Genomic DNA, 15298 nt, shown 5'->3' with positions numbered 1-15298 from the left:
CATCCCCTTAAGACAGCTACTGGAAACAGCATAAGCTGCAAATTCATGATTGTACAAGCTATCCTTTTTTTCGATTCAGGAAACGTCCGATGAAAGGAAACAATGTGAGCATTTGCTAGTCGCAACGCAAATTTACTCTCGAAATGTTACGCGCACAGTTTGATGACAAGCGTTTAGGGATTCTGCAGAGGTATCAACACCGAAACCCTTAGCTATTCAAGTCGTAACCCTTCGCAGTTAGATTTAATTATGTCATTGTGATCGATCTGTTTGCACAATTTACCCATTACACTGTGCTACGGCGGTTCTTCCAATACAATCGTGCGCAATACAGTACACTGTTTGAATTTTATGAAGGAAGATTTGCATTTTCTACTATATTTCATATAACGCGAAATGCTACGAAAAAGTTAGAATAAAAATTGTCGCCTTGCAAGAGATATCTTATGTATACACGGAGAGAATTTTGTTTTAAAATTGTAATTATTTGTTTAAGTAAAATTGATAATATTGATATGATTACGTTAACCACGTAATTCTTTCTTTCCACCGAGAATGCGATTAATCAAGTGGATTAGTGTGGCCAGTTAGATACCAGTTTTGGCACAGATATATGTGACAAACTGCATAAGGAGAAGTTCCGTCGAATAAACATTCCGTTCATAGCTCGAGTTCGGAGAACAATTGCTAATATCGCCTCCTATTACCATAGTTGTCCCGGATGTCATTACGGAAAGCCCTCTCGCCTATTATATGCTAGAATATTGATCAGATTATTACCCGTTAGGCCGTATCGCTTAAGAAAAGCTTATAAATGATTGTTCTTATTGAAAGACGTATGAGCATTACGCGCCGTTCAACTCTTCGAACTCGCATCAAAATTCCTATTATCAATTCAGATTATCTGGCTGCGATTTTCTATACTAAATGGCTCAGGATTAACGATCATGGCCGTGTATCACGCGCTTTGCGTGCGAAAAACGAAACGCAGTGTTCGGGAATGACCAGGCCGAAAGGCAAATCGCGAGGAGAGCCGACTCGCTCCCCGCGGGGCAAATTTCCGATTTATTCAAGCTCGCTCCCGAATACTTGGGAGCCCATAAAGAGAATGAATGGGATTGTGGCGGTCGCCACAATGCTCAGGGCTGCTTTAGGGGTTCATGAAATACGCGCTCATCGCTCTCTCTCTCTCTCTCTTTCTTTCTCTCCTCATCTTTCACTTTCTGCCTTCTCTCTGTCCTTCCCTTTGGACTTTCCCTGTTCCTTCCTGCCCTCGAACTCGCGCTGTCGCACTTGGTTCCCCCTTTTCGTCTGCCCCCCAATGCGCTCTTTACCCCCTCTCGGCTCTTCGCGAATCGAAACTCCTCTCTGCAGGGTGGCCAGCGGTATTACCATGAATTTACATAGCCTCGCTTCGAACTCCGAACATATTGCGCTGCTTTGATTTATTCGAAACATTTGCTAAATATTCCGGCTTAATCTCGGCCACGCGAAATACCGTTGCGGGAGAACGCGAACTTGCGCTCTCGCTTTCGTATAACGATATATACCGCAGCGCAGCGTTTCTTTAGCACGGTAAACAGGACGTAAATAGGTACTTTATAAATGCCAGTCCACAGAGAGAGCTTTCGACCTCACTCAATAGCAAGGGCGCTCGAAAAATTCACGCGGCGTCGAAGATTTACGGGAAAACAAATCATTTCGGGAGACACCCAGGGATCACCGGCGAAAATATCTATTTCGGTAAACTTTAAGGGATTACGCGCGCTGTGATTTATGACCGCATCGGCTAGGTGCGTACGAGTCACGCATCATATTTTAATATTTCATGAATAACTCATAGGTTTGATGGAATAAAAATTATACGGAGTTAAAAGGCTCCTTCCGCCGTAAAGTCAACGTTCACGCTGCTCGCTTGCATGTTCAGATTAAAATATGGCAACGTAGAAATACTCGGGTACAGCCGAGTATTATCGATAAACGGATAATGTTTGAGACAACGTGAAACATGATTCTCAGTTACGTGGATTCTCATTGGCAGTTGTCTCGGATTTTCTCCAATTCACCCTATCGAGCCAGCCTAGTTCGCACTTGGCTTCCTCAACGGTGCCAGTGGCCGCAGTTCAGTTAGGGGTAGGTGCTCGCCCTGAAGCCGGTGAAATAAGTAAAACTATACCTTAGGTTCAATTACGCGACTTAACAACGGCGAACGAATGATAGTCCACGAATGTCATCCCTTCGGGTTGCCTGCCCGGCGATCGCGTTGTCGTCCGACCGTACGCGTTCCGACGCTACTGCTGACTACAATGAGTGCTGAAAATTAAGTCTAACACGGAACTCAGTTTTACAACGGGAAATTCTTAGAGAAGCTACGCGTGCAGCCCGTATATTTTTTATGCAATCCGAAAACGTGTAAAGTAACTTATCGATTGCTGCAGCTTGCATACTCCGGTACAGCTCTCTGCGAATCGATTTTTCCACCCCACGCTGCTCCCTCCGCCGCTAAGTGCCAGTTGCGTCATTTCTCGATACCTCCGTGGCTATTTCCGCTTTTCCGCGAACCGATCGCTCCTCGTCCCATTCCCTTCGTTGTTGTCCTCCGACCGTGCGTTCGTCTCTCTCTCTTTCTCCTCTTTTGTTTCGTTTCCCACTTCACATATTCATACGGTGCCACTCTCACAATAAACGCGAACCATTTGCATGTAGAGTCCCTGCGCAAAACTCCCTCCGCAAGCCGAGCATCCCCGTGGACTCTGGCCACCACCCCTCCCGGGTCTCCGACGCGATAAGCCGCCCCCGGGGATCCGCGATTGTCTCGATTTATATGCATGCATAGACGTAGGCCGTGGCCGCGCTCTCGGTTCTTGCGCGCACATCAGGTGGAACGAGGCGTTCACGCATCGATAGATCGATTCTCCGACAGACAGTAAATACCGCTGATGAGCTGGTCCAGTCAGCGCCGACGGGGATTTGAGGATGCGGAGAAGGTTTGGGGCGCTTACCCCCCGCGATTTGTCGAGTGGCAAAAATCCTCCTCCGTTCGATGTCGGATACTTCCCCGCGGATATTCGTGGCGTCGTTTTTCACTTTTTCAGCAACATTTTGCGTATTTTCGCTCCCCACTCGGGGAAAGGTGCGTGCTTCGATAGCGTCGAAGCTAATTAGCGGAGGCAACGACTGGCTTGCTTTAGTTGTTCCAAGGATTTCGATCGGAATAAATTAATTCTATTCTTCGAGGGGCCGAGTGTTGCAGGGATATAACAATTAAATATTATAATATGCTATAATAATATGCACAAGTTATTGTCGCGTTACGCTATCGACTGTGTGAGAATTAATATTCTCTGCGCGACTAATAGGGGATTAAAAATTGAGCCTGCGATGCAGATTTAAAGAGCGTGGGCGAAGTTTTTCAGTTATCGGAGTTCGCGTCATTTCATGAGAGTCATCCCTTAGAACTTTGAAACTCTATTAAGAGTAGGGACACGAAAAGCGATGAAAGTTGGAGAGAAAATTCTCATTGGATAGAGTGGTTGATGGGAAATGGTAATAGCGGGCACGATGTATATCATTTTCTCCCGCTTGTGCTTGCAGGTATCGTTGTGCGACGATTACAGTCTACCGGTCGACTTCGTCAACAAGAGACGTCCCGCGAGCGCTGCAGCTGCAACTTCCGCGGTGCAATGGACGCTGCCGAGTCCTACTGTGGAGAATGTAAGTGATTTACCTTCATCAAGGATTACAACTGAAACCTGATTCTGCGCCTAACTTGTTTCTAAGCGTATTTAAAATAAAATAGCGAGATGTAAATAGCCAAATAATGTTAATATGTGAATTTAAATTATTTGGCTATCTATTATACATCTTGCTTGGACCCAATGGATTTTACGTTTCTTGTTTGTATTTAAAATATTTCTGCAAATTAAATGCAATTTACTTTATACCGTCAAATTTAACGCGTTTATTATACATCTCGGCATTATCCTGTCATGATACATTATGTAATTCAGTTACGGTACAATGGTGTATGTATCTAGCAATTTGCATGAAAAATTCAATTAAGGTGATCAGACGGCGACAATGCATAACTTTAGAATAATGCTTTTACGCAGTGCGGCGTTATTGCGGTAACGATGAAACTTTATTCACCGCGGTCGCGCTTTTATCTGTATTCACAGTTCAATGAATTCTGCGTTAAGCAAACACGCTACCGTTACACGTTCACGCGTCCCCACTGTGGCACGTTCCCGGTCCGAAAAGTTTATCGATATTTTCCTCCCGCGACGTGCAGTGAATCAAAAAGGTCGGGAGGTTACAATTTTTCCGCAGGAAAACAAAATCCTTCGAATAACTTTCGTGTACCTTGCATATGAAGTAGGTATACGCTGTCAGTAATATCGTGCCAAGTTTTGTCTTCAATAATAAAAAATATTACAAATCTAAACAGTCACCTTGATTAAATTCAGTTAACAAAACGAATTCGTTAAACGTTGCAAGAACGATGTGTCAGCGTCGCGTTTAGAGATACCGAGTCAGCAATAGATTTTAAATAAACATCCCACACGCACGATCTCTCGACCGTCTCGTTCGCTGCATATACCGCGTGCATGACGCCACTTCCTACTGTGGCCCGAGTCGTTTTGTCGGCTAACGATAGTATTGATATTTTCGTAACGCGGACGACCGGGGGAATCGGCCAAAGGGAGAAATATAATTACAGTGGTGACAAAATACCCCCCGGGCGCGAAGGGCATCGCGGGGGCATTGGATGAGGGGCGTCAGAGAGCGCGAGAGGTGGTAACAACGAACGCAAAAGGAATGAGGAGCATCCATCGGTGGCAGGGCGGAGGGACCGGTGACTTCCGGCGTTGCTTATAATTGCTCCGCCACTCAGTTTCTGGCGCTTGGGGTTGCCTCGAGCGCTTCGCTTAAACGCTTTCGCAGTGGGAATGTAGTTTCGCCTTCGTGCGTCCTGCGGTTATCCCGAAAGCACGCTCGAAATATCATGCTTTGGAGTTTTATCGCGAAGAAACGGAGTAAGCGATGGAGGCGGGTGCTCTCAGCGTATAATTAGTCTTCTTCAATATTTTATACATTACGACCGATGTATACTTATGCATTTACGAATTGATTGTTTGACAATCTTTTGACATCAATCAGAAATCGGCAGAGATAACTTGGATTTTTTAAATCAAGTTTTATGTATATATCGCGTTTAATAAATTCCTATCTTTGCATCTGATTATGCGCTTATTTTATATACTTTATTACGCGTGTTATTATTTTTTAACAAATAGAGTTAAATCAGGACCATTATAAATCAAACAGCAAGATGTAGATAGCCAAATAAACTGCTCTCTAAAAGTCAATCAGTGGATTATCACTGAAAATAGTGAATATTTACTACTCACACTCAATAATTCAGTGCTAAAACTGTATTCAGTAATTATTTCTTAACTTAAATGCACTGAGTGACCTTTAGAGAGTGTGTTATATGTCCGAAGGCAACCGGCGCGTAGTACAGAGAGGAAAGACGGTATACAAATTCACATATTAAAATTATTTGCCTATCTACAACTTGCTTGGACCTAATAGGCTTCTCGTTTCTCATATTATTTTTTATTCCCAATATTTAATATGATAATTCAAACAAAATTGAATTCATTACCTTCAACGCGGTGTCTGATTACTGTACAAATAAATGGGAGCGTGGACCGCGCCGCGCGACCGTCGCAAGGGAGTTCATAAAAGAAAGAGAAGGAGACCTTGTAGAGAAGGGACGACACCTGAGTGCGCCGAACAAAAGTTTCCTTCGCTTCGTTGTCACCGACAACCCCCGCGAGCGTCGCAACGAAGCGAAAAGGGAGTGTGACAAAGATAGAAAGCGGGTGCCACTTGACTCGAGAGGGTGAATCGTTATGAGTCGCGCTCGTAAGCCCTACTTAATACTTTAACGCTTTATTTTATGCGTGAGATCGAGCACTGGTGTTGCTCGCATTTATCACTATAACAAAGGGCTTTAGGGCGTGGAACTTTAGCAGACGTATCTTTTCCGAGAGTTTGCAGCTACACGACTTTCGTATTTTGTTCGTCAATCCGCAAAACTTGGACTCGCAGTTCTCTCCACGTTTCAATCATAAGAAACGACCGAAATCCCGATCTATTATGTTCGATAAATGCAGAGCGACGAGCGTATATCGGCGGAATGCCCGAGGGAAACGCGCTGCCGTTTGTACCAGGACGAATTCACAGAAGCGATTAACTCACGGCGAGGAAAATTACGGCGGAAAGTGAGCGTAATTAATTCCCGGCTAGTTCGAAGGGACGCGTCCTTCCGCGAGGATTCCGGAAAAAATTGACTCCGTGAGGAAAGTACTTGATGTCAAGTCTTTTGTGCGATGTCCCCCTCGTCTCGAGGACGAGAGTGATTGATACTCTCGCCGCTAAAAAGCGCTTTTACGTGCGTCTTATCTTACATCGCTCATTTTTCTTGCACAACCCCGCCTCACCTAACGCCATTATCTGCATACTGTTAATAATGTCTTGTATTACCGCGCGGATACTGTGGAAATACTGGCTCGCTTCGCGCGAAATTAAGAGCGATCGACGTCGCTGACGTGACGCTTCCTCGAGAGTGCCATTCTGTGTAACGGCGTTATTTATGTTATGAATCGCATAGCTGTTCGCCATTAATATAGCGCGGCTCCTTGCAACGCTGCAACATTAGTATTTACGTCTCGGTAAAATTTTCCAGCGAGTCACTCTTGGACTCTGAGTGCGGGCAACGGCAAGTTTCGTATTTATTACAATTAAATTTGTTGCGAACGTAGACCAAGTCTGTTCCTTGCTGTTTCTTTTTTAACGTTCGTATCGGTCCCTTGCCTTTTCTTTCGCTAGTACACGCGCCAATCGCTAGGGCGTCTCTCCTAGCAATTTTCTTTTGATTGGTTGCTTTTAGTAAGTTTTCGATTTACAGATTTCACTGTTAGTTTCAAAAGTGCGTGAGAGCCTCTCTTGCTGTTTAGTTCATGATTACTTTCTCTCGCTATCTGACTTATTATCTCACTACTTATCTATTTATTTATTTATTCATTTATCTGTACTCATAATAATTCCAGATAAGACATTATAAATTTGCTGCCACAGACTCGTGAACTCATTCTGTTTCAATACAATACGATAAAAATTTTTCGCCTAAACTCGTAAATACAAATAAAGTCGGGCCATTAGATCAGCTGACAATTACGCCAGATTATAACGCAAGTGACCAAATAATCGGATTAAAGCCCTCGATAAATCGAAAGGTATTAACGACTAAATATGATAGGGTGTGATGCGTACTATTTGCATTGCACTCGATGGCATTGCATTCGACACAATCCTCAAAGTGGTCAAACGATTCAAACACAGAGGGAAGTTCCGAGGGCGGCAACTTGAAACGCCCTGCGTGTTTATTATTTGCCATCGCTTTTCCGCTGCAAATGCCGCGCGCGACAGCTTTACAGATTTACTCTGCCCGCTTAACGAGGCACCACCGCCAGGTCCGCGCCAGTTTTCACTCACCGAATCGAACGGCAATTCGATTCCTCGTTGCACGCCGATAACTCCGCGCGATCATTCGCGCAACCACCGCGGTGATTCGGCCGACGCTTCGCGAAAAGCTCCGAGTCAAGCCCGTTCGTCATCGGATTTGCGACAGCCGATCGAGCGGCCTCCGCTGTGCTTGCGGAATCACCCCCCGTAATTTCCGTATAAACATCCACAAATTTATCCGTTCCGCGGAGGAGAGCTCGCGCGCGATGAGAGAGGGCTGGCTGGTAGGTAAGATGGCTCGAAGCAATCGACTTCGTCTTCGAAACAGCCCCTGGAGGCGTAGCGCTCAACTTTGGCAGGAGAATTCCAATTTTAGGCTCTTTCAATTTAAGGCTACTTGTCTTCCCCGCCGTCGCCTTCTCGCCTTGCACCGCTAGGATGTCTGCTCGTCTCGCCCTGCTGAGCTTTCTCATGCGTCGTCCCTTTTTACTTCACTTTCTTAGTTGTCGATACAATATTGAAATCGAGAAAAAGAGAGAGAAAGAGAAGAAAGCTTTCATTGACTAATTCTATCCAGTGTTGAGCATGCATTCTCCGTTTTACTATCCGCAGAAGATCGTCGAATTTTTATCATCATAATTAATATCGGCGAAGCACCGATCACGTAATCGCCGTAAGAAACCGAACGGTTTCCGGTGGAAATGTAAGAAATCCTTCCTCGCCCGTGGTAGATTCAGTCGAGGGGAATTTACTTTTCCTCGTTCGCTCCTTTGGCTTGAGATTGTTAGAACAAATGTGACGTGCAATCTAATTGTACCAAGAAGTATATATTACGTCTTCAGGCTTCATTTATACGGGACATTAATGTTCGTCGTCGTCTGGTTGATTATTTGAGCGCTGTATTTAATCCGCCGAAACACACGTGCCAACGGAAACAAATTTGTCGCCGCAGTTGTTTTCTCTCGAAATAACGATCATCATTTAGGGGACGGTTGGAAGCGTGTCCCCTCGAGCCTTGGCCAAGGTATTACCGCAATTGGCTGCATTCAGGACCAGAAAATGACAACGAGCTACGGTGTAAATTTAAGCGAAGCTGTCTCTGACGATAATCCTTCTCGGAGATATTCTCTCCCGGGATAAATTCGAATATTACTGTGCGAGAACGCCGAGAACGCGCGTTATTAAATTACTATTATTACAGCGATCCAGGCCAATTTGTTTTACAACACATCGTCCGTTTCGCGTGGTTACGAGTCGTTGTCGAACAAACTGTTATTGTCTATCGAGATCTACGTTCTTTAATAAAGGCGCCAGATCGTTATTTCGGAAGATGCATGAATCTCTTTCGCGTGGAAACGGAAGGAAACAATTTGTGTTCTGTTTGCAGGCGGAAATCGAGGTTGTGGAACAATACAGCGACCCTAGAGACAGCAAGAGCAAAGCGTACGTGGAGCCGGGAGCCGAGTTGTCTTTGCCGACGGTTTACAGCAGAGCAAATCGCAACTACTGTCGACCGTACACAGGCAAGTCTTTTCTTTAAGCCAGCATTTCTGGTCGAGCTAATACAAGGATTTAATTCTAACCGAATCATATATAATAGTTGTTATATAAACATGAAAATAGCGTCAGTCTTTTGAGAAACAGAGGGAAATGTTTAAAAAGTCCACGCATCCTATTTCTTCAAAAAAGAAGAAAAATGTATAATTACATTTTTCGATTCTATATCAGTGATCGACGATATAATTAAAACGTAATGCTAAATGCTTTCAATTGCATTATTATATAATGTTAAATGATAAAAGCTCTTAATTGTTTTCTTACGTAATATAATATAATACTAAATGTAATAAGGTAAGTGCGATAAAATTAATTATGATATTCGAAGCATGAGCCGCTGCTTCCGTAACGCTGAATATTGACGAAATGTACGGATTCTACATTGATTGATCACTGATGTACGGATAAGTTCCGGGATAATGCAGTTAAGCGGAAATTCTCATGCCAGGCCGCAAATTAACGTGGCGAGCCGCCGGTGTTACGGCCGATACTACGACGTACGAATTATCGAGGTAACAACTCAGTTAGTGTCGGGTAAGAGAGGGAGAAGAGAGCCCCTCGATAATTGAACGGTACGCACAGGTTGGTCGCGAGCGGCTAACGGATTAATCGACGGGGGGGGGGGGGATCGGCCGAAATAGGGGATCGTCTCTTTTCCGCGGTGGATGATACTCGCCCGATTCGGTGAGATTGCAAAACTGCCGGACGGAAGATTCCACGCGAATTAGAAGCTCAAACTCTCATATCCTCACACGGTCTTGAGCGGCGCGGAAACTTCGGAAATTTCTACGCTAGCGAGAGCTAGTGCGGATTAAATTCCTGCCGCGCGGTATCCTCAAGAAGGAATGCCGTGGCTTCGTGATTAACCCCGCACGATTGTCCCGCGTGTACGATACGAAACCTGATTCGCAACCCTCGTCGCGCGTCACCGGGCATCCCGACACTCGAGTATGCAGATTGCCGTGTAACACTGATCCCGAGTAAACACCGGCGGAATTTGCATCCTTACCATATTCATGGGCTTTTAATTCGCAAGTCATTGTGAATGTGGCAAGGATCAACGCGAGGCCTGTGCAAAGATTTGCGTCCTTCGTATAGGACAAGGGAGACATGTGACCTCTCGACTCGTGCCTGCCACGTGTTTTCCCAGCGACACGATAATATTACTAAGTGTATTACATGTGCCGTTTTGTTTCCCTGCTCTTCTCAAACGAGAGAGGAATAATTTACTTACAAGAGGAGCGGTTTACTTACGAGAGGAACAATTCACTTTGTTAGCTTCCTTTGTTATTGGTACATCGAATATTTGCTCCAACGTTTCTTTTTTCCTTCGCCATCTCGCGATGAAATCTCCGCGGACTTTCGACGGAGACATTATAAGATTAAAAGTAAATTGTCGTCCTTGCCATTCGAGGAATGCCGTTCCTTTCGCGAGAATTGAATCAGCAGTCGCGTCGATGGGGGTGAACGTAAGGGAAACGCGTGCGCGCGCGCGCGCGCGAGGGTGGACCGAATGGAATTTTCAGACTGGCCCTTTTATAAAAGGGTACCGATGACGCTGAAATGTCCGGACGGTTCGCCGCCCTCCGTTAACTTCCGGCAGCATTCTCGCCGTTGTCCGTTGCTACGAGCGCCGTTCGTTCGCTCGTTCGCACGAACTTTTCGGTCTCGTTGGCTGTCCCCGACGTTACTTGCCATCGACACCATGCGCGGCGTCCCCGCCCTCCATAATATGTCGTGTGATATTTAATTAAACTTCCCATCCCCGGCTTCGCCGCAGTATCGCCCGACCATTCTCATTTCGCTTTCATAGTCCGTAAAGTTTCGAGGGGCATTTCAGCTTGTGTGCCTGCTCGCTGCCGCATTTTCCAGCGGCGTTCCACTTATTAACCGTGTTTCACAACCAGCCCACCCAACGGATTTTTCTTGCCTTTCTCTGGAACGCGCACTCTGCCATGATTTAAATCAAATACGTTATACTGTCAACGGTGAACTAAGAGCAAAAAAGCTTTTCACCAAACGAGATTATACATTTTCAGGTTTTACAGTAATAACATTATGATCGCGTTACAAAAGGAATCCAGGCCCAATGAATTGTTTTACTGATGCTTCTGCAATTATTCACTCCAGTGATGACAATTCTGGAACACTCGTACATTCCTTCTTTCAATCGTTCCATCGATATTAATCGTATCTTTTTTTTTTTAAAGAAGTCTACCATCGTTTTAATTACGTTCAATATCACGTGAATGTACGATATGTCGTTGAAAGAACTTTTCGAGCTCCTCGTTTGTTCGAGCGACCCCTCTTCAAAGTTACCCTCATTTCAATTACTGGTACCAGGTGACTTGTAGCTCATTCCGCGTCCCCGAGCAGTTAACGCCCGTACGGGTCCATCGTATGCAAATGTCAATCCGTCCGTCGGTTTGTCCGGCGTCCGAGCGGGAGAAGGCGGGCCTGGTGTTCATCAAACGCTGTTCAAAAGCTGCCGACGTACATATATTGTTAGCGAAAATTTATACCGCGCGCAGAGTCGCATTGAACTAGAGCCCCAAACTTTTTAACGTAATGCCGTCTGATTTAATTCTTTTTTTATTTGCTCCAACGATCAGCTTGCTCAAGCTCCGACTTCGCAATAGTATTTATAATCTTTTATATTTAAAAAATTGGATTTATACGGTTTAGATACAAATAAGCGTAGTATGATCTCCACTTTCGTATCCCCAGAAGATCGGAGTAGCCAGATTATACTCTCACGCCTTGAGTGGCTGGGGTACCTCGGGGTTGCCAATCCCGTACTCACACACATGTGAGCCCCTGAGGGGTCTAACTTCAGCTTGTCCAGCTAAGTGCAATAAATGCACGTTTATTACGATTAAACGCACTCGAGTATATTCGATTTCTACCAGTTCCCTTTATTCGCATAAACGATTAAAAACTCTAATTGCTTTGAAAATTAATAACTGATAAGATCCTTCTGTCCTCCAATCTCATCCTCCATTCTTTGTTCTCCCTCCCAATCTGTCTCATTCTCTTCCTATCACCGTTTTCCTTCCCGCCTTACTTCGGGATACGCCGCACCATATCCCTCACTTTCTCGCGTCGTAAACTAGATCATTTACAAACTGTCACCCGCATAATTCCGGCTCGTCCGACGGCAAGTACGTGCTCAGATCTGGAGGCGAGATCTTAATCCCCGCGCAATTTCGCAAGTTAAATTCGCGCATCGCGGTGGCAAGGTGGAAAGTTTATCACGCGCAGTCATATCGAGAGACGTGCCTTGCAATATCGGCATGATTGAATCGACATCAAAGTCTTCGGTTTAACTACGCGACGTTTATCCAAAGAAGTTATTTCCAAACTCTGTTATGAAAGTGTGTATTATCAGATTTCATTTGAAACTGCCCGACTCACCGCGTCCTCTGTTCTCGTTAGCGATATATACCGGGACGCAAATTAACGCCCTAACCATATCATTTCGTTTCGTTTGCCGTAAAACCGAGCCCACTCTCCGATTAGCCACTGTTTTAGCTTTCTCTTTGGCAATTTGCCTTTTCGGATGTTCATGCGGAGAGTGTAGGGTGAATAAAAAGTGGCTAACGATATTCGTATGCGAATAGTGTTTTCCGATAACTTTTTAGCGGGATATTATTTTTTTGCGCTAAGGATGTACTGCTTGCAAAAAGTGTTCTTGGTTTATTATGAAACGAATGAATAACATTGTTATTCCGTTTGCAAAATCAACTCGATGTGGAATTTTAAAAAATATAACACACGCACCCCTGTCGCTCGATACTCGGCAGACTCGGAGGGCTAAGATCGCTACTAAGCTGCGAACCCTCCGCCGGGAGGGAGCCCTTGAATTCATTTCATGGGCAATTACAATTAGCATTTATGCCGCGATTTGCATATCGTTGCGAGACAATTTTGCGCGCGCTTGGCCTAATCTCTGTGTCAGATGCTTTCTCGTCGTGCAAGAAACGTTCGTAGCTGCTGAAGATCGCCTATCTTACCATATAAACTATTGAAATTTCCAGTGAGATTCGTGACCCCTGAGATAAGGTTTGGCGCAGCGAGCGAAATAATAACGGAGAGAAACTGTATTATAGCATTCGAAATTGAAATTACTATTTTTTAAGTAAAATATTGAGAAATATATTTACCCACTGTAACTTATCAATTGTTAATCCCAATTTTCGTAGCACGGGTAAATTTTGAAGAAAAAATTTCTGCAAGGGTAAAATGGAGTATTCGTATGTTAAATCGTACACGAGTCCTGATTGTGATTAAAATTGCATCGCACGATTTGAAAGCGAATACGGGATTTCTCGTTAACTCGATGAGCCGCCGCACGGTGAGCAGCGGAACGTAAGATTGAATTTGAAAGCAAAAGTAAACTCGCGACACGATTAATTCGAAGAGTCCATAAAGGGGCGGGGGTACGCACGGTTGGCGAACGCTCGAAATCGGCGGGTAGGTTTCGGGCACGTTCGAAACCCTCTCGGTTTACCTCCAGTCGGCTCCAACCCTCTTCGCCCGCAAACGATTGTGCTCGCGTGTGACCACCGACGTAGATTTCAATTGCGCAATGTCTACCGACAGGAAAGCGAATAATCCACGCGTCGCGCTGCCCCGGTGAGCGACAACTTTGTGCCGTACCTCGCACCCCCTTTTTTACCGCCGCAAAACCCTTTCCAGCGAGCCTAAACATTGATTTTATAGGCAATGAAATCAATTGAAGCTAACGACGCAGAGCTGCATCCGCATAGTCGCTCTTAACAGGGAGCGAAATCACCGTCGAGGATCAGCCGAAGCGTTAGGGATTTTAAGTCTGCGTTTTAGAGTTGTGTGTTCTATGCGTTCAATAAACAGAGAGAGACAGAGAGAGAAAGGGGGGGGGGGAGAAAGTTTCGTGCCACCAGTGAACTCTATACATACTGGAATGAGTGAAACGCCCTTCTTCTCGTCATTTATATGCGACTATCCAATCAGGTAGTACTAGAAGGAGACAAGGATTCACCCAAACGCACCTCTCTCTCGGCAACAGCCAGAACAATAGATCACTCATTCCAGTATGTATAGAGTTCACTGCGTGCCACTGTGCAAGAAATATTTCACTCAGAATCAATGGATACTTGATAAAAAAAACTTTTTGATGAATTAAATCTCAGCTGGGCAAAAGATTGTTAGTTATGTTTCAGTGAAATTATCAAAAAGCGAACAATATTTCACAAGCAGAAAGATATCCTTTCAATTGAACGCTGTCAGTTTCATCGATGGGCGGCTTTATACGAAACAGTAATCAAAGGACAGTGCGTCGGAGCGGCGCTCTAAAGGATCGTACCCTCGTAATCAGTCGTTGCTTCAATCATCTCGACTATGCGTACGCGTTCGAGAACGCGCGTTTGTAGCGGGTTTCTAAAAACCAAGTAGATTCTCTTCAAAGTGACTTCTCTTTGCGATATCTTCTTCTCTTTGTAGTGATAACTTGTAATCGTTATCGTGATCCTCATAACGTTGGCTTGTTAGCAGCTTCTTTTTACCTCGGAAAAGATGACAGAGGACGTAATAATAAAAGGGGTTCGAAGAATATATTTTTATACAGAAGAGATGCTGGCGTCAGACTCGCTTTATCGCCATGCGCTACCAACAATCTTTGCTTCAATCATACATTACATCGGATAATACGAAATTACAGGCGACACTGACTGACTAATTCGAGCTACTTTGCATAACAGAAACTTATCGCGACGTTCATCAGCTCGGACTTCCTGGACGCGTTTGATAACCTTCGGATAGTTTATGTTCATCTTCGTCCGTCCGAGTGTCACCCTTCCACGACCCTTGACACGGCTGACACATTTCGCACGAGATACTTTGGCCAATCTCGCGATCGTAACCGTGGATCCTGACGCGACGGAGCCAATAACCGAGATTGGCTTTCGTTTCGTCGTTGCTCAGCTTGGCCCGTAATCTTTAGCCGCTTCGTAAAACGCCCTGAAGATCCTCCTGAACGTTGGCCGGCGATATCGTCCGAGGTCGGGCAATTGCGCCGGCCATCTTATATCTTCCTACTTCTTTCTTTATCGTTTCCTTTCTCTTCTTTCTGAAAGACGATACAATCCCGCGATCCATATATCCCGCAGACACACTCTCGCCACCTCGGTTACGTTACGGGGACAATATCTAATAAAATGCGGAGCGAAGT

At 44.9% G+C, this 15298-nt stretch overlaps 1 protein-coding gene across 1 annotated transcript in view; it reads left to right on the top strand.

Moving 5' to 3' along the window:
- The first annotated feature begins 3502 nt into the window (after positions 1-3502).
- LOC105562300 overlaps positions 3503-15298 on the top strand; it is a 32559-nt gene continuing 20763 nt past the window's right edge. Inside the window, exons 1-2 of the mRNA XM_012013043.1 lie at positions 3503-3714; positions 8921-9056. Coding sequence (XP_011868433.1) covers positions 3544-3714; positions 8921-9056 — 307 coding nt within the window. The 5' untranslated portion in view covers positions 3503-3543. The remainder of the gene's footprint in view (positions 3715-8920; positions 9057-15298) is intronic.

This window comes from Vollenhovia emeryi, unplaced genomic scaffold (genome assembly GCF_000949405.1).
Source record: "Vollenhovia emeryi isolate VEMERY1.0 unplaced genomic scaffold, V.emery_V1.0 DF939191.1, whole genome shotgun sequence".
In the NCBI taxonomy this organism is placed as follows: Eukaryota; Metazoa; Arthropoda; class Insecta; order Hymenoptera; family Formicidae; genus Vollenhovia; species Vollenhovia emeryi.
Note: the sequence above shows the minus strand (reverse complement) of the source record. Positions and strands in the feature narration are given on the sequence as shown.